Consider the following 25,058-nt stretch of genomic DNA (forward strand, 5'->3'; position numbering starts at 1 on the left):
CAATGGCAGAGCTAAGTTGTGATAAGAGATCACATGTGACATTTTAATTGATTCCCACTGCTACTCAGTGCACTATGAATCACAATGATAGCTATAACTTGACAGCATTTCAAGTACCCTGGGTGTTGTTGTAATGTGACATTTTATTATTTATTACCAATGTACATGTCAAAAGGAAGATAAAATGGACTTCAAATGTCATGCTTAGAAAGCACCATAGAGTGTGGATTATTTTGTTACTGAATTAGGTGACAAAGCATTTTGTTTGTCAGGCACTAACACCACAGCTATTCTAAAAGAATACAGTATTGTCAACATTACCAGCCCAAGGACTCACCAAAATATTCCCAACTCAGAGGAAAACAATGGTTAGAAAACTTAGAAAATGTAAAGCAGAATTATCACAGCACAGCAGAATGTCTTCACAAAACGTAAAAACTAAAATTGCTGTAGCCAAAGTGAAGCTTTCAAATGGCATATTTATTAGACAACCAAAGAAAGCTGTTTACCAGTTACAAGTTACTAGATTAAGTTACATTGCAGCTGCCAAAGACAGGTTTCTAGACACTTAGCCTTTCGGTGAGAACACTGCTCACAACAGTTGAAGAAATTGGAAGCAAAATCAATAGTCAATTTAAAAATAAAGCAAATGATTTCAAATCTTTTTCCTTGGCTCTTTATGTCCAATAGATGGACAAAGACTGCTTATTGTCACTTGAGGAGTCAATGCTGAGTTTGAAGTGACATCAAAATTAGACTTTATGAATAGCCAGGTTGAGATTTTTCTGAATGAAGAGACTCATCTTTAATCATCTTTGGAAATCTTCTTTTGCTGACAACTTTGCAATAATTATTAGTGAATTCAACCTAAAATCACAAGAACTATAGCTCTTATATACAGAAGTTATATTGCAGCAAAATCATTTTGACAACTAACATTTGAATCACTAGAAATGTCAAATAGCTTTATAAACCTCTAATACTACCAAAAATTAAAACAATATCACTGTTCTCACACAAATTTACAGCGGATGTATTTTCTAAACTCAAACTATAATTCCAACACCATTTTTTGGATCTTGCAATGGAAATTTCCATATTTCAAAATCCATTTAAGTCAATCATAAAAAAACCCACAAATTGTATGATTCTGTTTATATGAAATAAGCAATCTATACAAATAGGAAGTAAATTGGTGGTTTCTTAGGACAGGTGCATGGAGAAGGGAGGGCAGAGAGTGACTGTTAATGGGTAGAGGGCTTCTCTAAAGTGTTTGAAAAATAGATAGTGGTAATGGTCTCACAACCCTGTGATGCTAAATAACATTTAATTATACACTTTAAGACAGGTGTACTACATGGCATATGAAATACATTTCCATAAAGATGTTTTTAAAAATGCATTAAACTCTGCAATTCAAGGAGCTTCTTCCTACCTTAATTTGGAAATAATTAATTTGTAACGTGACATTCTAAAAGGTAAATATCAAGAGAAAAATCTAATAGAATGCTATAAAGAACTACCAAATAATGAATATATATATACACAGGCAAGAGGGATGATATCACTGTTTGGCAATACTTATCTATGTAAAAAGATATTTTAAAGATGAAATATGTAAAATTTCAATAGAGAGCAGCTGTAGCAGATATTTGCAATTAATATTGATGACATGGAATACTGTGAACCCCAATTAAGCAAAATCTTATCCCAAAAGAAAGAATTTTATTCCTATCCATAGTAGATCTGCATTACAAATATAAAAAATGTATTATTAGTCTGTTTTCAATTTTGTCAATAAAAATAGATGTGGAAATTTGTTCTTTTCTCTTATAACTTCTTACATAATATGCTTAATTTTGCTTCTTGGCCTGTAAAACCTAAAACATATCCTATCTGGCTCTTTACTGAAAAGGTTTGCCAGCACATGATATAGAGAAGGAATTGATGTTGAAAAAATGTTTCCAGTAAGCAAGACAAAGAAGCTCTTGCACAAATGGAGAGATTGGTTTAATTCAGACTTCAAAAAAAAACTATTTGAAACGATTAGGCCCAATTACAACCAGGACACACAATAATCAAAATAGATTAAAGTAAATGTTGAGGACAACTGGGGAAAAGGGATCAGTGATGGAAGCCATGCACATACTATCTTTGTAAAAATCCAGAAGATACTTGAGATCAGTTTTTGAAAATACATCAAAGGAAGTCTTGCCTGATGGTTATCCTCCCCTTCCTCTGACCACAAAAAGGCATCTTTCCCAAAGTGAAAAAAATGTCAACATGGCAATAACCAAAAACAATGTCACGAAGGAAGGGAAGGCCTTTGGGACACCGGGGTGGCTCAGTCAGTTAAGTGTCTGACTCTTGGTTTTGGCCAGGGTCATGATCTCTGTGTTGTGAAATAGAGCTGCGAGTTAGGCTCTGCGTGCGGTAGGAGCCTTCTTAAGATTCTCTCTCTCCCTCTCCCACTGCCCCTCTCCTGCCCCTCCCCCACCCCTCCCTCCATCTCTTAAAAAAAAAAAAGGACAATCTTAAAGAATGTAGTGTTCATTATCCCTGATTCTATAAGGGCAGCTCAGAGTGGGTTTTTTGGTTTTTTTTTTTTTTCCCTTAAGATTTTATTTATTTATTTAACAGAGAGAGACAGCAAGAGAGGGAACACAAGCAGGGGGAGTGAGAGAGAGAGAAGCAGGCTCCTTGCAGAGCAGGGCTCAAGCCTAGGACGCTGGGATCAGGACCTGAGCCGAAGGCAGACACTTAATGACTAATCCACCCAGGCGCCCCTCAGAGTGTTTAAAATGAACTTTAAAAATTTAAAATATTCATTTTCTAAAAATCAAATACATACTAAAAAGTAGATTAATGTAACATACACATGTTCACAACACCCATTAGCAATTGTTAACATTTTATCATGCTGCTTCCTATTTTTCTATTAAAAAATAGAACAGTATAGATAAAAAATACAAACTATTGCCATCCCTCTCTTCTTCCTTAGCTTTAGACACTCTAATAAATCTGCTTTATGTTTTTGTTTTTTAATACTACACTAAAAACATATCTCTGAACAACGTATCATGACTTTCTGTGTGCTTTAAAATTTCACTGCCTTGAAACGGTTTAAATTCTGAAACACAGTTTTTTTTTTTTTTACTTAACATTCTATTTTCAATATATATGTTAATATACACAGATTCAGTTAATTAAGCTTAAGCACAGTTGAATATTTTACTTTGCAAATATATGAGAATTCACTCATCCATTTCCTAAAAATGGCAGTTCTTTTCCAATTTTCACCATTATAAATAATGTTACAGTACATAACCTTGTATATACTCTCACACGTGCGCAGTTTTTCAAGAAACCAGCATAACCTGACTAGCCCATTTTCCCCATATCCTAATCAGCAATTGGTTTTTATCAAACTCTTTGATCTTGCCATTCTGAAGTGCAAAATACTATCTCATTTTGTTGTTAATTTGTTTCCCTCACTAGTATGAATCATATTAATTCCTAATAATGAGTATGAACTTTTTTTGTATATGTTTTTGGACATTTATTAAACTTCGCATTTTTCCACTGATCTGTTTTTTTCTCATTGATTTGAAAAAGCTTCTATATACAAGGATAATAATTGTTTATGACAAATATATGTCATAATATATATTATTATATATCTCATTATATATTTTTTTTCTAAAACTATTTTCTGAAGATGTGAATTGTCCTTTACCTTACTTTAAAGTTTTTCAGAGATTTTTCACTGAGATGAAATAAGTCATTTTCTTTTAGAGTTGTATTTCTTGGTGATACTTAAGAAATTTTTTCTTATACTAAGGTTACAAAGACATCTGAAAATCTATCCTAATAGATTTAATTTGACTTATACATAGAGACCTTTAATATGCCTGGGCTTCATTTTTTATATGATGAGATCATCATATTTAATTTTTACATGGGAAGCCAATCATCCTTGCACATTTACTGAAATGTCCACTCTATCCTCATTGATTTATGTGGCAATCTCCACTATGTCCTAAGACCCAGTACACAATTAGGTCTCACTCTTAGGTCTTTTCTATTCGATTGACTTATTTGCGTACATCTATGAAAATGCTACAGTATTAATTAAATTTTTTAAAGATTTTATTTATTTCTTTGTTTATTTATTTATCAGAGAGAGAGAGAGAGAGAGCACAAGCAGGAGGAATGGCAGACGGGGCAGAGGGAGAAGCAGGCTACCTGCTGAGCAAGGAGACTGATGCGGGACTCGATCCAAGGATCCTGGGATCATGACCTGAGCCAAAGGCAAATGCTTAACCAACTGAGCCACCCAGGCATACCATAATTAACTTATTTTTAAAGCACGTTGATATTTAGGAGGGCAAATTTTCTCCCCCTATTTGTTCAAAATTCTTTGTTAATCTCAAAACTTTATTTTCTCTCCTCTCCACTTCTCTCCTCTCCTCTCCTTTCTTTCCTTCTTTCTTTCATTTGAGAGAGGGAGAGCCTTAGCTGAGGGGCAGAGGGAGAGGGAGAAGCAGACTCCCCACTGAGCAGGGAGCACAACACAGGGCTGGATCCCAGAACATGGAGATCATGACCTGAGCCAACCGCAGATGCTTAAAAGACTGAACAACCGTGGCATCCCCAAACCTTTATTTTCAATACAAAAATCTGTTGATATGCATTAAATGTATAGGTTAATCAGGAAAACTGACATCTTTAGACATTGCATCTTCCCACTCACTGAGACATATCTCTCCATTAATTCAGATCTTTTATTTCCCCCAATGAATAGTATTTTCTGTGTAAAGATCACACATGTCTTTAGATTTACTTCTAGGAATCCATTTGAATGTAATTTCTGTTTCTCCTTGGTTCTGTCTGGTGAATAGTATACCAAAATTTCTGTGGACTGCTCTGTAGTGAATCTACAAAACTGTCTTACTGGTTCTAATAGTTCATCTCTGAATTCTCTTGGATATTCTACATAGGTAATCTTATCCTCTAAAACTAAAGACTATTAAAAAAATAAATAAAGACTACTTATTCTCATCCTTTTCAAATTATATGTCTGTATTTCTTCTTGCATTGGCTATGGTATCCAAAATAAAGCTAAATAATAACAGTGATAGAATTTTTATCTTTTTCTGCTTCTAAGATTTCACCAATACGTCTGATATTTAGTATGAGTTTTTCATGTATCCATAAAAGCCTAATAAACATGTTGTTTTTTATTTGAATAAATGTTATTTTTTTATTTTTTAAATTTTTTACTTTTTATAAACATGTATTTTTATCCCCAGGGGTACAGGTCTGTGAATCACCAGGTTTACACACTTCACAGCACTCACCAAAGCACATACCCTCCCCAATGTCCATAATCCCACCCCCTTCTCCCAAACCCCCTCCCCCCAGCAACCCTCAGTTTGTTTTGTGAGATTAAGAATCACTTATGGTTTGTCTCCCTCCCAATCCCATCTTGTTTCATTGATTCTTCTCCTACTCACTTAAGCCCCCATGTTGCATCACCACTTCCTCATATCAGGGAGATCATATGATAGTTGTCTTTCTCTGCTTGACTTATTTCGCTAAGCATGATACGCTCTAGTTCCATCCATGTTGTCGCAAATGGCAAGATTTCATTTCTTTTGATGGCTGCATAGTATTTCATTGTATATATATACCACATCTTCTTGATCCATTCATCTGTTGATGGACATCTAGGTTCTTTCCATAGTTTGGCTATTGTGGACATTGCTGCTATAAACATTCGAGTACACGTGCCCCTTTGGATCACTACGTTTGTATCTTTAGGGTAAATGCCCAATAGTGCAATTGCTGGGTCATAGGGTAGTTCTATTTTCAACATTTTGAGGAACCTCCATGTTATTTTTTTCTATTAAAATTATTATATGATTTCTCTCCTTCAAACTAGTAATATGATAAATAATATGAAATAGATTTGTTGATACTAAATAAAGCATGTCAGTGCTCCTAAGACAAATTCTCCTTGATTATGATGAAAGAGTGGTTTTTTAAAAATGCATCTGCTGAATTTTATTTGCTAGCATTTTATTTAGGATTTTAAAAATTAGTATTAATGAGGGAAATGGAACTCCAATATCGTTTTTCTTGTTTTTGTATTCTGCAAGTCTGCCTTTATGAAACTCATGCTAGCTTCATAATATAAACGCCTCGTGCAATGTGCAAGCTTTCCCATACACCAACCCATTAAATCTCTTTTCCAAGAGTTATATGGTTACTATATGGCAAAAACTGAAACTCAAATCTCCTAACTCCAAGCCTCTTTTTACTGGTCCAGGAAGTAAGCACTGCATTTGAAAAATGTCCACAAGGCACTGGAAGAAAATAATTAATTAATTTTACTAGGACCAAAAGATCACTATTATGCACCTCCCTCCTTACAAAAGTAAAGGTTATCATGGAAGATGAACAAGAACAACTATTATTACTATTAATATTTCTTACTGATCATCTCTGTTCAGGTAAATGTGTGATTGGAAAGAAGGTAGCTGGGATACATTGATGTCTACCTCGAATTAGATGACCTCCGAGGTCATTTCCAGTACTGAGAGTGTAGGATGTAATCCACTAAACCATTGCCCACGCTCTAAATTTACAGTTGTCCCAGCCATATTTCATTTGCTAACTCTGTCTTCTAATTTTTGCACCTTCCTCTCTGTAATAAATGGATGTGACTATTCAGAGCTCTAGCCCAATACTTAGATTATTGTGAAAAGCAAATAACCACCAGAATTGGACCGACTGTAACTCCCAAGACAAAAACCTTTCAAAGTTAGTGACTCTAAACCTTTTCTTGAGTAATGGCATAAAAACAACTGTTATGGAGCTACTCACAACAGAAAGGATTTTGCATAAGATTTAGGGCATATTGAAGACAATATGAAGACAATCTGAAGACAATCTATAAATTGGTAAGATTACCAAGTAAAGAACTCCTATTTGGGAGGAATAGGCAGGCTGACATGGTGAACAGGAAATATACAGAAAGTACTTTTTTCTTTTTTCCTTTAAAACAAAGTACTCTAAAAAAGTAGACCTGTGTGACAGTTACATCTACTTCTTCCCTTTTCTCACAGACAGCAACCTGCTAGCCAAGGAAAGATGAATGACTTCCCTTCACAGTTCTTCAGTCTTATCCAAAGATAACAACTGAGTAATGCAAACCCATTTCCATTCTTATCAGAAACTGAGTAGATTACTTTCACATGCTATAATGGTATCAACTTAATTTTTTCCTATATAAATATATCAATGATGTATCCAAGGTAACTTGGGAAACAAGTGTTTGTGTATCATATAGAAAATTTTTAAAGGTTTTAGAGTGTAGATACATAAGACAATTGTTTGTTTTCAGGTAGGACCTACCATAGCATCATATATAAATACATTATTAGCGATAAATAGTCTACAAGATGATAATGGCTATAAATTATTACATAAATGTGTTATTTATACAAAATGCAATGCAGGAATACTTTTTTGGATGGTTGAGGATGGGGTTTAGACTATGGGGTTTTTTTCCATAAAATGGGGATTGACCACATTTTTGCAATAGAAAATATTAAAATGTCAATAAAGTAAAACAAACATTGAAAAATATTTTGTATTACCTTATGAACTAGTTTCTAGTTTTCAATAAAATGCGTACTTCTGAGAAAAAAAGTGTTGAGATCCAAAAACCAAATCCCTTTCCTAGTTATGGAAGAAAAATACTGAATTTACTTTGAAGTGATTTGATTCTTGAAGATTAATACAGGGGGGAAATAGTTAAATTCTTTTCAAAGAATTGAAATAAAGCATTATAAACTTACTGAATACTCTAAACATAAAATATAAAGTCTAATCTTTAAATTACTTTACTTTTTCCTCAAATTGTTTTATAAACATTAAAGAACTCCTACACACCACCCACTATGACTATTTACCCTATCTAATTTGAAAATATTTTAAATTTAGTGAAGACTACTACCTCATAAATTACTTTTATCCAGTGGATAGAGTTAATGGAAAGACAACTGAAAAACCTGTCATCATGATACAAATGTATAGGGTTTATATTCTTCTAAAATCCTGGTAACCTGTACACAAAAGAAATCGAATCTATTTTAAAGATAAATAGTTGAGGTTTTCTCATATTCTTAAATAAAATCACATCGACATCTTTTTACTTCAACTGAAATATTTCTGGTTTTACAATCAATAGTAGAGTGTCATTATAGTAAACACTTCAGGATGCTCTGAAATAAACAAATGAAAGTATAGGCAGAGGGGAACTCAGATATTCGGCATAAAATCAACAAGCAAATCTTTGTTTGAGTCATTGCTTTCTCAGTGTACTCTTACTAAAAACAAGGAAAAGGACAGCCACAATCAAAATAAAACAGCCATTGCATGGGTAAGCCCTGACCCTGGCCCTTTCCCATTAAAGGTAGAGGAAGTGGAACTGACACCGAAAGAGAGCACTGTTACGAAAACAAGAATTAGAAGAAATGAGCCTGCATAGTAAGATAGGAATAGACTGAGGAAGCACATGACAGTCATTCAAAAACAATTTATAAAAAGTAAGGACAAGACCTAAGTAGAACGACCACAGAATTCTAATAACTTCTTCTTAGAATTGAAGGTTGACCAGTAAGGTCTCTATGATCTGTAGGAAAGTGGGGTAATGAGTTCCTATTTGTTTTAAATAATGATGAAAGCAAACAAATTGAGGAAAGACTAAGAAGGGAAAAGTGCAAAAAATTAGCAGAGGACAACTCAATTTCCTTGATAAATTGATTCTAACAATCAGTAAAATAACAACTATGGACACCTGTTCAAGAGACATTTTCATATTCTTTGATGGGTCACTTTTTACATGGTGTCTACAGAACCAAACAATTAAGACCAACCAACCAAGCACACAAACAAATCCATCCAAGACAGGTAAAATGTGAGAAGGAATCAAGTTGCACAGAGGTTAATACTGCTTGAAACATAAAGACTGTAGCTGATGCATGGAGTTGTACATAGTGGGGCTTCTGAATAAAAGGCTGCAAGGACAGGCATGACGTTTCATTGTGCCAAAGGCAATGCTCTCCCAAACCTTGTGAGAGCAACCCTGAAAAGTGGTAGGACAGGAGACAGAACCATCTCCTCCAATGTTGGCGCACTTGTTCAAACCACTGTCATCCCTGCTCTGGACTACTGCATTTGCCTCCCATCCACCTCCCTACTGCTCTTCTTGCCATCCTACCCCTCAAACACAACTCGTTCTCCACATAGAAGCCAGAATGTTTTAAAACATTAATTGTCATTTTGCAGTTCTACCAAATAGTCCAGTGACTTACCAACATACTCGGAATAACACACTAATTCCAGAGCAGGGCAATAGAACTCTACGTGATCTAGTCGGCATCCACCTCTGTGAGCCATTTCTAACCAGGCTCCCCTTGGCTCCCTGTTCTTGAAAGACGAGGATGCTGGGACCATCTGTCCATGGCGCTCAGCTCTAGGCTGAGGTCTTTGTGCTGCCGACGCTGCTCATCATTCAGCTCTCATTTCTCCACCTTCTTTGCCATACTATCCATCGGAGCTTCTCTCTCTAGCTGTGGTGCCTTGCACGCCCTCTTTATTTCTGTAGGCTTCTTCTGAGTGTATAGGTGTGCTTGCTCACTCCACCTTACTTGGAGAGATGCCGTCCCCCTAACCTCCTTCTCCTTTCCCCATGCCTCAGAAACTATTTTTTAAACAATGGCCAAGTTCAAGCTTTTTGTACTCCCATAAGCACAGCTTTCTCCTCCTATAACCACTTAAGTCAACAATCAGCATCACACGATTTAGTCATAAACATTCCTTGATCTTTGCCTAGAGAGCTTATTTTTCACCTATTAAATTTCTAAACTTGCCACAAAGAACAGATCACAGACTACTTACGGGGATACACTGTCACTTCGCATAGTGATTAGCATAGCACTAAGCAAATATTCTATAAATACTTTTCGTAGAGTAAGAGTACTCCAGCTTCCTCCTCCCCTTTGATTCCCTTAAACCCAACTGAATACTAGAGAACAGATCTTTATAGCTTGAGCACAGTGAAAGTCTTGGCCAGTGGAAGAGACTTCTCAATGTAAACTGATTATCTACTAGAACATGTGCTTTAATTTGTTTTTCCAGAGGTGGTAATGACATAAATAGTAATTCTTCCACCTTGTTTCCACCAGTCTTATGTTCAGAAGCAGTCAATTCATGACACGACTGTGCAAAGCTAACGTAGTTTATGGCACAGATCAGCACAGCATTAGGCAGCCTGTGAGTAGGCTGTCTGCTTGGTCTTGGCCTCATTAGCACCCTGAGCAAACCAAGAGGGCTCTGTCCAATCCATTTAGATTATAACAAGCCAAAAGGGTATTTGAACAACATAATCCAAAAGTTCCAAATGAATTTTTTTATTATCTTCATTCTGTTTATTTTTTTTTAGTTAATGATATAAAACATCTTACTATCAACAATATAAAATATTAATAATTGTGAAAGGAATATGTTAGGACTAGATTCCCTTCTTTTAAAAATCTTCATTCAGCATTTGGTGATATTGTTGCTCTAAGGTCTGTGTTCAATTTGTTTTGATACATTGTCTTAAAGACTGTCAGAACTGAGAAAACATCTCCACACCAGTATAGAGATGCAAAAAAGTGCAGCTGCCCATACTTAATAAAGCATTATACTAAGTTTTGTGTCTCATCTACCAATTACACAAAAAATGGTGTTGAAATTCAGCTAATAGATTTATAGTTTCTGTAATAACAATTAACTGTTCTTACAACTAATCAGAAAATGATAGATTTCTAAACAAATGGGTTAAAATCTCTGAAACAATTCATTTGAATGATTTTTAACCAGTATAAAAAATTGTTTCCAAGTTTTTAAAGTTTGTAGATATACTTTTTAAAGAAAGAAAAACATATCTGAACAAATAATATTTTTCAAAAATCCTGAAATCTGAAAAAAAACGTGGATAAACTATTATTCTTTCGTTTTCTTTCCCAGCATTCCTTCTAAGCTTTCTCTTCATCTTTTTTTTTTTTTTTAACATTTTATTTACTTATTCGAGAGAGAGACACAGAGGTAGCGAGAGAGAGAGCAGGAACAGGCAGACACTTAACTGACTGAGCCACCCAGGTGCCCCAAAGCTCTCCCTTCATCTTAAGGGTGAAGCCTCAATGACTCATCAGGTGGCATTAAAAACTAACAACTAAAAAGGTAAATCCAAGGGATATCTATTTTGGTTGATTCAAACTATACCTGAAACACATGAATTTACCTGTAAATGACTATACTTAGATTTTTACAAATCAAGATCAGCAAATAATCCTCTAATGATACATCAAGAAACAACCTTGAGACCTTCACACACACACATGCAATTTTACCATAAAGGACCCACACACTGGACATAGAGTATTTTTATTTTTAGAAGCCTATTCTTTTCAAAGTGCATCTTTAACAACCACAAGGAGGAAAAATGATAACATAAGAAAATAAACACTGAAGTTAAGGGTAAAACTAGTTAAAAGCAGGATTAAATGAGAACTCTTGGGATTGCACCTGTCATTTCCCACCATGGGCATCTCTGGCTGGAAAATTTTAAAAAACAAAACCAAACCTACCCTGTAAAAAACTATATGAAGAAATTCACTTTCCTTGCCAAGGTCAGATGTTTACATAAAAGAGGTGTACTAAGATCAGGCCATATCAAAATCACTTCTGATTTAATCCTATAGTTCAACTTAGGCATGAACTAATTAACCAAACAGGGAACATCCGAAGAAAAAAATGCTATTGTCAAAGGAAACAAAATGCTGGTGAAATATTATGAGCAAGTGTTTTATTTTACCTGCTGTTTTAAATTGTTAAGCAACCAGAGGAAAAGGCTGCAGTGATTTAACTTGCCACATACAACTCAGAGCTAATGAGCTTCAGGAACACTGAGTATGGTCCATAATCATGTGAGGAAATAAGGCAAGAATCAACACCACAAAAAGGGAAGTAATTTGCTAGGGAGCCTATAATTAGCCTCTGAATCTTACAGTAGAGAATATTATTGAGGCAAATAGCTTAGGAAGATTTAAAAAGGGATTAGTCATTCACATGAATGAATAAACCCAGAATTTAGTTACCTGAGCCGGGGGAGGGGAGGAGGGAGGCCCATCACAAAAGCTATCTAACCCCTTTGTTTCACGGTATGCAGATCCTCAATCCAGAAGAGATTTCTGAGAAAATATATATGCTACTGGAAATTTAGAAATCATTAACCAAATAATAAAACTACCTAATCAAACAATAAATATCACAAACAATAAATATCCAACAGCGGGACAATTTAACAAAGATTAATTAGGGGGCCATCTAGGTGGCTCAGCTGGTTAAGCGTCTGCCTTCAGCTCAGGTCATGATACTGGGGTCCTGAAATAGAGCCCCACCGTCAGCTCAGCGGGGAGGCTACTTCTCCCTCTTCCTCTGCCTCTCCCCCTCCTTGTGCTCTCTCTCTGTGTCAAATACATAAATAAATTCTTAAAAAAAAAAAAAAAAGATGAACTAGGGTGGTCAATTCTAAAGTGTCATTAGAAATAATATTTATTTGGATAGGAAGAGCCTGATTACAAAAAAATATGTTACATCAATTGTTTTTACACTTAACCTTTTCAAATACTAATTTAACCAGTGCTGAAGCTAAAATTTTTATATAACGGACGGGAAGTTATATTATACAGAATAATTTTAACTGGGGTATTAATAATCAGAATAACTAGAAGCTGATCCTACCATGAGATAGTTCCGTTACAATGGAATTATCTAAAATATTTAATTTTATTATTTTTTTTAAAATATTTTATTTATTTAGTTGACAGACAGAGATCACAAGTAGGCAGAGAGGCAGGCAGTGGAAGGAGGGGGGGGGAGCAGGCTCCCCTCTGAGCAGACAGCTTGATATGAGGACCCTGGGATCATGACCTGAGCCAAAGGCAGAGGCTTTAACCCACTGAGCCATCCAGGCACCCCTAAAATATTTAATTTTAAAGGAGACTGGCTTCTACACAAGTTTTGCTTAAAACTACATAAAGCTTTATTAATCAATTATTCAAGAATAAAGCATGAAGGGGCGCCTGGGTGGCTCAGTGGGTTAAGCCGCTGCCTTCGGCTTAGGTCATGATCTCAGGGTCCTGGGATCGAGTCCCGCATCGGGCTCTCTGCTCAGCAGGGATCCTGCTTCCTCCTCTCTCTCTCTGCCTGCCTCTCTGCCTACTTGTAATCTCTCTGTCAAATAAATAAATAAAATCTTTAAAAAAAAAAAAAGAATAAAGCATGAAGACACAACACCAAGACATATTAATCAAATTAATGACATGAGTTGGAAATATTTAATGAAATGAATGATAAGACATTATATTTTTAAAAAAATAAAATTCAGGTTTAAAAGATTTACTACCTAAATTAACAACATGTTTGATTTTTGTCTGAAGCAGTGTGATGGTTTAAAAATGTGGCCCCAAATTCTTTGACACTTGCACAAAAAAAGCTTGGGTCTAAATTCTTTCCCCTTGAATCAAGGCAGGCCTGTGACTGCTTTGCCAAGTGACACTGAGTGACGTCCAGAGTTAGCACAGGAAAGATCATGCAGCTTACACCTGGCTGCCTTGAGACGCTGGCTCCAGGGGATGCCAGCCTCCGTGTCAGCAGCCTGCTGCCCGAGTCGAGCACGCTAGCAAGGTGGTGTGTAGCCGCTCTTGTTGACAGCCCCAGCTGAGCTCTCTGACTACGGCCAGGTTCAGAGCCAGCCACGTGAGTGAGCTGACATCTGACCACATGAGAAACCCCAAGTGTGAACTGACCAGCTGAGCCCTTCCCAAATTTCTCATGATATGTCATGGTCAAAATAAAATGGTTGTCTTCAGTCCCTAGATTCTGGAGAAATCTGTTACACAGGGGACCCAGGAACCGGAATAGGTTTTATAATTCAGGAAGTGCCTCTCTGCTAGATGGGTTGCCAGGATAGACTCAGGCCACAGCATTCCATTACACTCCAAGTTTAAATACACCATGGAACAAGATACCAAGGGTATCTTGGGTATCAAGGGTTCAAGTATGTACCCTATTTTTCCACCAACCTACACATACTATAATTTACTTCCAATCATTCACTCAGCTGTTTAGCAAATATTTATTGAGCACCTACTCTCTCCTGGGCTATGTGCTAAGTGCTAGTTGTAAACACAGCTTAAAGAATAGGGGCGTTGGGGGCCGAAAATTACCAAACATCAAATCATCACTTACTACACATGCAATTACAAAAGGGTTTTTTTTTATAAAAATACAATGGCAGCAGAGGGAAAAGGACTCTAAAAACATTAAGGGCAAACTGATTCAGTCTGAACACTTAAGGAAGGCTGAGCTCTGAAGGACAAGGAGAAACTAACTCACTCACCGAGGGAAAGGGAGAAGAGAGCCGGAAGGGAGAAGGCACTAGGGAGCAGAGCGGAGCCCAAACCTCCGCAGCAGTGTTATGAACTGGGATCTTTACAGAGAAGATGTAAAGATCCAGTGGGAAGGAAGGGCTTCCGGGTTTTATCCAAGAGAATGAAACATCGAGACTCTCATTTTAAAATATCATTTTAGCTATCCATTGCAATATTTCATATATTGACAACACCAGCCTCCAGTGTATTAATTATTTATGGAGTAAATAAGTAAGTCCGCACCACAGATCTTCATTTCATGCCTCCATCATGCCAAGAGCTAAGAAACTAATCAGCAAAAAGACTGTCTCTGCATACACCAAGCTTTACAGCCTAATGGAACACAGAGCAGGAAATGGGCAATTTAAATACAGTGAAATAAGAATCTTACCATAAGTACAGAAGGTTGTGAAATACTGAAAGAGTGCTTAATCCAGATATAAGGAGTCTGGAAGAATTCCCAAAGGAAGAGATGTCTAAGCTGAGACTAGAAGAATCAATAAGTGTGAATGAATTGGGGGAATAAGGAGAAAAAGCAGATCCCCCTAAGACAGAATCTCATGTCAGTAAAGGTAAAGTTCATGATTAAGAGAATCACAGAGAGTTTAAGGAACAAAAAGAAGTTTTACATGGGTGTAGGCTTAGGGGGCAGGGGTAAGCAAGAGTTTGCTCACTCAGGCACCTGGAAACTCTGTCTAGATTCTATTCCAAAAGCAAGAGGAAGACAGTGAAAGACTAACAAGAGGAATGTCAAGACCAATAGAGCATCTAATAAACTCTTTGCCTATACAGTGGGGAACGGGTCGGAAACAGTCAAGATTGAAGCACTGGAACCAAGCGAGAAGCTGCTTTTGGAATCCAGATCAGAAGAGGTGGAGGCCTCATCAGGAAAATATCAGGAGAAATGGGAATAAGTAGGAAAAAGGATAAATTTATTGTTAGAATGTAAAATTGTGAGGACTTGATGATTAATTAAGTGTGAGAGGTACAAGAGAGGAAGAACTCAAGGATGACTGCCAAGTTTCTGACCCGGGTACAACTGATGGCAAAGAGGAATCCCAAAGGAGGAGCATGGCTTTGGGGGTGCAGGAAGGAAGATGAGAAAAGGGAGATGTAGTTTTGAGAAGTTTAAGGTGGCTGTGGGTGGGACATGCAAGTGGAACCATGCAGGAGAGAAGTGGCGATATGATGCTAATGCTGAGACAGTGATCCGGGCTAGCAAGAAAGATTTGAAAGTCAAGAGCACAGAGGTGTTACTGAAGAGTGGATGAGAAAGGGTAGGATAGGACAAGGCAGACACCAGTGTTAGAAGATGGTAATACAAGAGAAAGCGCAAATGGAAACAAAAGGAATGACCAGGGTGTTAGGAAGAAAACAGGTGAGTATGTTGCCATTAAAACTTGACAGTAAGGGGCACCTGGGTGGCTCAGTGGGTTAAGTCTCTGCCTTCGGCTCAGGTCATGATCTCCGGGTCCTGGGATGGAGTCCCACATGGGGTTCCCTGCTGAGGAGGGAGCCTGCTTCCCTCTCTCCCTCTGCTGCTTCCCCTGCTTGTGCTCTCTCTCCCTCTCTGTCAAATCAATAAATTCTTAAAACAAACAAACAAACAAACAAATTGACATTAAGTCAAATTATAGCTTTTCTTAACTCAATTTCTCTTGATTTTCTTACATGAATATGAGGCTGGATTTGGTAGCAATCCACCTCTGGACCTGGGCAAGAGTCCTCTATTTCCTCAAAACATGTAATTAAGTTTCTTCTCCTTTTTGGACTAGAAGTCTTGTGATTTTACACAATACAGATATAAATATAAAGGAAAAATAAAATAAATTTATTTAGGTTACAAATAAAATAAATGTAAACAATGTAAAAAAGTCGTGGGTGTCAGAGCCAAATGGACCTGAATTTAAATCCCACTTCCACCACTTCTCAGATATGTGATTTAAGTTATTCAATCTCTCCAACCTTGAGTTTGACTGTATAGCATTCCACTATCTGCACCATAGAAATGGAGCTATTCCTATTTTCTCAAACCCACTCTAATCAGAAAGCCAACCCCACTAGGACCAACGAAAACAGTACTGTTCATGGTGGCAAATAACCTCCTTGTTGGGGAAATCGATGGTCAATTTCAACCCTCATCCTGCTGAAATCACCAGAAGCCTTAGACAAAGATGATTACTCCTTCCTTTTTTTTTATATAATTTTTTATATATTTATAAACATATATTTTTATCCCCAGGGGTACAGGTCTGTGAATTGCCAGGTTTACTCCTTCCTTTTTAAAACATCATATTGGTTTGCTTCTGGGTAACCACTCTACCTTGGTTCTCTTCTTGCCTAACTGGCCCACTTCCTTTTAGACTCCTTCCTGGTTCCTTCACATGTCCGGGGTTCCATATTAGTCTTGTACCCAGACTCAGCCCTCCTTCTCTAGCTACTATCATTCCCCAGGTGAACTCATCTAGTCTCATGGCTTTAAATACCATCTACATGCCCCAAGTGTTCAACTGTGTATCTTTTGTTCAGATCTCTCTTCTGAATACCAGACGCCAAATACCTACTCAACACCCTTACATGAATGTCTAAATAGCTTTTCAAACTTCGCACGAACTCCTGATTCTCCCTAAATCTAGTCCTCCTACTGTATTCCTCATCATATTAAATGGCAACCCCATTCTTCTATTTGCTTTCGCTCAAAACCTGAGTCATCTTTGGCTCCTTTTCTCTTATCCCACACTCAATCATCAGCAAATTCTGTCAGCTCTATTTTCACAGTATATTCAAACTTCAACCAGCTCAAGTCATATTCACCTCTATCACCCTACTCTGAATGTTGTATTACTGCCATAGTATTCTGCCTTTTTAACTTCCATTCTTGACTCCTATAATATATTCCCTACAAGAGTCATAGTAAATCTGTTTTAAAGGTTGAATTATAACTCGTTAGCTCAAAAATCTTCTTACAGTGCCTTATCTCACTCAAAGGAAACGCAAATTCTCTATGGTCCTAAAGCCTTCTCTGACCAGCTTTCCCACTTCTGCTGTTTTCTTCTTATCACTCCCCATCTCATTCCCTATGCTTCAGCCACATGGATCCCTTTCCCATTCTTGGACTACCCCCAAGCATGTGCTGGTCTCTGGAACTTTATACTGGTTCCTCAAATATCCTCATGATTTGTTCCCTTTCTGCCATCATAAAGATCTCTACTCAAAGGTCACCTTGTAAAACCCTCTCTGACAACTACCCCCCGCATTGTAAATATATGAAGAACAACATTCTCCCCACTATTTATTTTCACCCTCCTATTGTCTCTTTCTCCATAGTCCTTAACTCTTAATATACTAAGTCATTTATTTCTTTTATTCTCTATCTCCCCCTAGTATATAAAGTCCATGAAGCCAGGGACTTTCTGTTTTAGTTCTGTGAATCCCCAAAACCTACAACAGTGCTTGGTATATAGTATTTAATATATAAGTGAATTAAAATTAAATAATAAAATATGTATAAAGTGTTTAAAATATAGATGTTCAATAAATGGTTGTTCTTGTTATTTGTGGAAACTTAAAAACGCCAAGGGTGATTATCCCAAAATTGACAAGGCAAATAAAGTGGAAAGAGAATTATTTTCCTGTAGACACTGAATTTTTATTTTAAAAATTGATTGAATAATTTAATAAATAATTTTATTAAATTTAATAATTTTATTAAATTAAAATCAATAATTATAATAAATAAATAAAATTTAATAATTTGATTTAGGAACGTTCATTTAGTTTATCATATGAAAATCATCTGACAAAGTGAATTTGAAAAAATTAAATGAACTTTAAAAATATTATAAACTTGAAGATTTGCCATAATGTCATGAATGTTCCAAAACAAACTTAGGAAAATTATGTTTTCTTTAAAGTAAAGGTAACATATTTTGGAAGGAGCAAGTTATTTAACAATATTCTATTTCCAACACTTAGAAATAAATAATGGGTGAAATATGTATATTAAGAAATATGTATATTAAGAAATAAATAATGGGTGAATTTAATACTCTGGATTAAACATAATAGGAGGAATTATAATGTGTTTACTGTATGGTAAGCTGGTATTCCCAAATTGGTTTAATAAAATCCTCCCCAAAAAGTAAGAAGAGAAAAAGGGACCCACAGTTGTCGGGCAACTTAAAGCTTACCACCAAATAAAGCTGAGAAAAAACACTGAGCATTATTTAAAAGGCTTTAAGATGGCTCCTTAAGGGAATTTAATGCATTTATAGAGTATCTCATGGTTCTTGGCCTACTGGTACCCAGGAGATGTTTGTTATATGCATAAAGGGTACACTAATACATGAATACATTAATTATAAGAAATTACCACTCAGGTCTCTGTCGGCAGTGCCCACGACAGACTTATAATAAGAAGCTGGGAGCTTAAGTCCTAATGCTCTTCTTTTTCTCTCTCTCACATCAAGAGTAAAGAAGAGCCTTCCTATAAATGCTGAGCTCTTCTCTAGAAAGGAAAAGAAAATAGCCCCACTCTAAAGGTTTCAGCTGACGCCTTGGGTAAGTAGTACTATGTGTCATGTCATTTGAGATCTCGGGCCGTGGAGTACAATGGCGCGATCCTCACAGCCCCGTCTGCAAACAGCTGGAAGAAGCGGGAAGGGAAAAAGCCAGGCGGCCCACGGACCAGGTCCCACTGGCGTGCAGCACAGCCCTTAATAGGAGATTCCTCTGCAGAAAGCAGATGCCAGTTAAAGTCAGATTTTGAGAGGTAAGAGAAAAAAAGAGACTATTAAAGAGAAATGAAGACATTATGAGAGACATTATTAAAGAGACAGAAGAGAGAAATGAGGGCTTGAGTCAGAGACGTGTGAAAGCGAATGTTACCGCACCCTTCAAATCTACCTGTGAGCACACACAAGCAAATTCTGCGCACAAAAGCCTAGGCTGACACAGGCCCTAACCCTCACTTTTCAAATGTGTAACATTTAACAGATTTCAGTCTCATTATTCTTCCCATGTTCAGGACTATCAAAATCACACTTGGTGTGACAGGATCTGTAAATTCACCTTTGTGAAGGTTGCTGTGTTCTAACGCCATCTTGAGCACGTTACTTTCTAAAAATATACAGGCTGATTTAAGATTTAAAGGGAAAAAAGTAGGTTACACTTGTACCCGTAAAGGTCTGCATGACTCAGAGTTTAATAATAGGATACATAAGATGTCACCCTTAGGTCACTGATTCTAGGGTGACTATAGTAGACTGCCATTTTAACACATCACCATCTAGCAGCTGTTTTGTTCACAATCTGTAGAAGAAATGTGTTGCTTGTCTCTATTAATACTCATCTGACAGGTGTATACATTCCAACTCAAATACATCTGCCAATTGGGAGCCCTTTGAAGCTGAGTGATGAAAGCCACGACAGCTGGTACCTTGAGACAGTCCTTAGGATGCCCAATTCTCTCCTTTATCTAAAGAGCTAAATATTAATACTTCATATTATAGCAGATTTTCCTGTCTATAACCCAAATCACAAGGCAAAGATATCAATGGAGGATTTTTGAAAAAGCACAATATCATTCTTTGAGACAAAGAAGGCAACAATCTTTCCTCTTAAGAAGATGATGCAGAGGCCAAACCAGCTGAGAAGTCAACATTTACAAGAGCTCAGTGACCTGCAGGAGACTGCAGACGTCCCTGGGACTCTGTGCTCTCGCCAGAGGTCACAGGGAAATACTTCTAAAAGGTATATATTGACAATATATACAGGCAATATAAACTAATGTAGCTTCCACTAGGTCATGGTGCTCTCGAGCTTCTGAGTCAACACCTATGTCGTGCCAAAGATGATAATTTAGCCATTTAGCCCTTCACTATGGCAAGTGAAAAGTGGATGGTGTATTACTGCATGGTAAAATCATTCCACTAAGGGGGTTTCCTGCAGCCCATCATGGTGGTGGTGGGAGAAGAATTATGTTTTGAAAAATAAGGCTATTATTTCTAAATCACAGTATGTAAGCTTAATCTACTTTTTCAGTACTGAAATAGTGCCCACATATACTCATCGGCCCTTGTTACATATTGAGCCCATGGTGGCTCAAGGAAATAAGACATCATCTGAAAATCCGTGTTCTTACCTTCCAAGCTTGTACCTTCCTGCAAAGAACCCAGCATCTCCTTTTAGAAGAACGTTAATTTAACCAGGCCATATCCCAACTCACATTTAGTATGAATTTTTAATGTTTATATAAAATGCCTAATAGAGGCTCTCCTTCATTTTCTTTAATGATGTTAAACAATGTGATATTTGACACAAATTCAAAAAATGGTGGAAAATGTCACTAATAACTTTTTCTTTCAAATACGTCATTTTATCTTAAAAGGTCTTAAGAGCAGTGCAAGTTCAGGCTTCATAGATTTTAGTCTGTCAAACCCAAGAAAGCTTATAAAATGAGAAAGAAAGCACTCACTGTGCCCTTTTGAACTGACTCAGGAAGGCAACAAAACAACTCTGTAGTTTGATTTTGTTTTGATTTAGAGCTGGTATGTCATTGGAGATCATGGTCTGCGACTCTATTTCACTGATGAAGAAATTAAGGCAGAAGAGAGGTTAAGTGACATGGAAACACACACCTTTTGAATTAATGTAGACCAGAAATATTACAACCACAGGCCTACATTATTCAACTAACTGACAAAAAAAAAGCCATTTTCATTTAAACTAAAAGTTTGTCTAAAAAAAATCTTTAATTCTAAGTTTAATAGCAAACTTAGCTGACCTATTCTTTCTGTCCGCTGTAAGACTTTGTCTTTTGTCTTAAACCTAAGAAGCTCAGAGTAGAATTTAGTGCCCAAGCAGAATACCACTTTCTGGCCATGGTTACCTTACTTGGGATAATCGCATCCTCTCTGTCCCTCAGGTCTTCCTAAATTCAATAACTATTAATTGAGCATCTGTGCTCTATGTTCTATGTCCAACAGCATTCTAGGTGCTAAAGATACAGCAGTGAACAAATCCTGTGAAAATTCCTCTCCGGGGAGATAAATTTTTTTAGTGTATAACCAAGTATAACCAAGTGGGTTAACGCTATGAAGAAAATAAAAAGCAGAACAGGAGATCAGAGTGTGGAGTGAGGCTACACTTTAAAAGGAGTGGCCAGTGAAGGCTATTTGGATGACATTTGCATAGAGATCTGAAAGAGAGAAGGGGGAGGAGTGAGCAAGCAAAGGGAAAGGTCTCTAGGGGGATATTCCAGGCACCAGGAACAACAAATACAAGAGCCCTGAGGTAGAAGTATGCCTGGCCTGCCTGACTCATAATTTTCTTATTTATTATTTTAAATAAAGTATGTTTTTTCTTCACTGAAAGTTCTGTCCAATACTGTGGTATATTCATGCCGTCATAATTACTACAGACAAGCTTCAGATCCAGTTCTGAGGAAGTTTTTAGTGGTTCTGTATGATACGACACTGCATGCACCCTGCCACCCTTCCACTCCCCATTCCTTCTCTTCTCCTAGAGATCCAAATAATTGACTTCCTAAAACTAACTTAATCTGCTTTGGGGAAAGGGTTTACCTTAATTCAGGAAATCAAACTGCAATGCAGAAAACCCCAACCCATAGGACTACCTCCCTTGAACTTCTAAACCCACTGAATTTGTATCTAGCCTTTAAGGATTGTGACTTGTTTACATCACATCTCATTATACACTACCTTGTATCGTTCCTGTGTACACATCTGTTCTCCCAGTCACTTCCTGGGAGCAGGGCCCATATTTTGGGAATGTATGAATCCCACCACAGGGATCTGCACACGGATGGCACCAACATCTGTTTGCCGGTGATGTCATAGAAACTACCACAATGAGAGCAGACATTCCTCCAGTTTTAAGTATCTGTTTGTGGATAAACCATAAAAGAGACATCAGTCTCTTACAGGCGTTTGGATAATCTCAACCATCTTGGCCAAGTTAGTGTTTGTGTAACATTCCATTCTGTCCAAGTTGCCCTTTGCATTTCTGGTTGGGCAGAGCACACACTTTCAGTCTAGACACCAGCACGGATTACCCACCAAACACAGAAGAACTGCACCGTGTGGCATCCTGTTCCGTTCACTTGAGCCAATGTTATTAAACACTCTTAACGGGAAAGGGACTCGACAGAAAACTATCAAACCCCAACCACACTGTCTGGCAAAACAAACACATACATAAGGAGCAACTTCTGTGAATCCAAGACACACAGGAGTATTTTTAAAGTATAGAAGCCGTGGCCTGAAGGGTGAGGTAAGACTTCACGGAAAAAAGCTGGCATCTGAACAGCCAGGGTTTTGAAAGACGACTAGGCCTACGACAGTCAAACAGGGGATCAAAGGGCATTCCAGATTGTGCACAACACTCACAGAAACAAAACAGACTGCACACTGCTGGAAGAACTCATTCACCATCAGTGAAGGAAAGCTGCTCTGTTGCACTCTTAAGCTTTCCAAGAAAAAAAAAACAAGCTTTCCAATAGGGAGCTGAAGAAGAAAGTTCCACCAGGGCTTTTTTTGTTAAACCTCTTAGCCTTGCTTTGCTTTGTTTTGCTCTGTTTTGTCCCCTCTTAAAGAAATAAAGTACTGTGCTGGCATAAAACTTCGGTGAGGAAAAGCACTTCAGCTTTACAGCAGAATAAGTAAACTGCTAAGTGGGCAAGGGCCAAGGAGTGAATAAATGAATGAATGAATAAGTGAATGAACGAAAACATAAATAAAACTTTTCTGGAATATATAAATAGAGCAAAACTAAAAATTCAGTCCTCGGGGACCTGAAATATTAATTCCAACCCTTCTCTTCACCCACTCGATAGGTATTTACGGTATTTGGTGCCCACCATTTGTTAGTTTCTGGAAGACCAGGCCCACGAGGCACTCTCATTGCCCTCTTGCTTGAGCTCTTGCTTGCAGTTTAGTCAAAGAAAGCAGCAGAGGACAATACATTGTAGCCGGTTCCCTCCACTGAAGCCCGAAGCTCATGCAGAGTTAGATTCCAGTTAAGTGAAACAGTGAGGTCAACACAAATAATATTACAACGACAAACAACTATGAGATGTGAGAAGCTGACAGTGGTCCTTGATAAGGCTGTCCCATCACCTCTTCCTGTGAGCTGGGAGCAGGCATTTGAAACGCTGAACCAGGGGGGCAGAAGAAGGGACAGAAGGGGGAAAGTTACCTGGGAGCTCAGGTAGACTTTGAGGCACTCCTCACACACGGCCTTCTTGCAGCAGGGCAAGGGCTTGATGGGTTTGTCTTCCAGGCACACCCGGCACATCAGCACCATGAGGGGCACGTAGGGATCCCCTACCCCACCCAGGTCAGAGTAGGGTGGAGCTCCCAACAGGCTGGGCACGGAGAACGGCTCGGGCGCCAGGTAGAACTCCAGCTCGATGCTGCCGCCGTCGGGGGTCAGAGGGTCTGTGGGGAGGGACAGCCGGGGGCTGGGGAAAGAGGAGGGGGTGCTGGGAGCGTTCGTCACCGGCGGAGCCCGAGGTGAAGACGCGGGCGGCGAGAGCTGCTCCGCGGTGGGGGCCTCGGGCAGGTCATTCTCCACGCAGAACACCGAGCAAAAAACTTGTCTCTTGCCGGGGACTGGGCGCCGCTGACCCAGCACGTCCAGGACCAGTCCGTCCGCGGTCCCGACGCGGGTCCTGGGCTCCCGCTCCTCGCCTGGGGGCGCGTCCCGCAGTTCATCCCCTCCCTCGTTTCGGTCCCCGGCTTCCTCCTCTTCCAGCCGCTGTTGCAAAGTCTGGGGGTTGAGGGGCCCGGTAAGTGTCAGTCCCGCGGGCTGCCCGGGCGCTCGGCTCCTCCTCCCGTCCGGGCCCCACCGGCTCTTCTCGGGCTCCGAGGCGCTCGTGTCCGCGCAGCCCGAGTCGCTTCCGCAGCCACCGCCGCTCGGCTCCGCCGAGGCGGCGTGCGGCCCGGACTCCCCGGCGCTGTCCCTCCGCGGCCTCGGGGGCTCGGGGTGGCCCGTAGCGCCGCCAGCGGGGGCCCGCGCCTCTTGCGGCCCGCCGCCGCTCACCGTGCTCTGCTCCTCGCCCATCGCCGCCCGCGGCCCGCGCCGCCGCTGCCCATCCAGCCGCCGGGACCCCCACCCGGCGCCGGCGGGCAGCGGGGGCAGCGGCTCGGCTCGACTCGCGGCTCCGCTTCTGCTTCCGGGTCCCTCCTCCGGGGCTGGGACTCCCCGAGCTCCCTCCGGGGAGCCCGTGCTCCCGGGCCGCGGCAGGCGGAGAGCCCGGCCCGCTCCGCTGCTCCTCCTCCTCCTCGTCCTCCGGCGCGGGCGGGGACCGCCTCTGGGGCGCCGAGGGCCGCTCGCTCCGGGCGCCGGCGCGCCCGCCCCTCATGCAGGTCGGGGCGGTGCCGTGGCCCCCGCGTGCCTCCGGGCGGGGCAGAGGGTCCGGGGAAGGGAGGCGGCCGTCAGTCCCGCGCCATCGCGGGTCCCAGCTGCGGGCCGCGCGGGACGGGCGGC

The 25,058-nt window shown here is 39.2% G+C and overlaps 1 protein-coding gene across 1 annotated transcript in view; it reads right to left on the minus strand.

Annotated features, from left to right (window-relative positions):
• RNF217 (ring finger protein 217) overlaps positions 1–24,738 on the minus strand; it is a 141,555-nt gene extending 116,817 nt beyond the window's left edge. Inside the window, exon 1 of the mRNA XM_059177665.1 lies at positions 23,766–24,738. Within this exon, the coding sequence (XP_059033648.1) occupies positions 23,766–24,632 (867 nt within the window). The 5' untranslated portion in view covers positions 24,633–24,738. The remainder of the gene's footprint in view (positions 1–23,765) is intronic.
• Positions 24,739–25,058: the final 320 nt, after the last annotated feature.

Source organism: Mustela lutreola, chromosome 6, assembly GCF_030435805.1.
Source record: "Mustela lutreola isolate mMusLut2 chromosome 6, mMusLut2.pri, whole genome shotgun sequence".
In the NCBI taxonomy this organism is placed as follows: Eukaryota; Metazoa; Chordata; class Mammalia; order Carnivora; family Mustelidae; genus Mustela; species Mustela lutreola.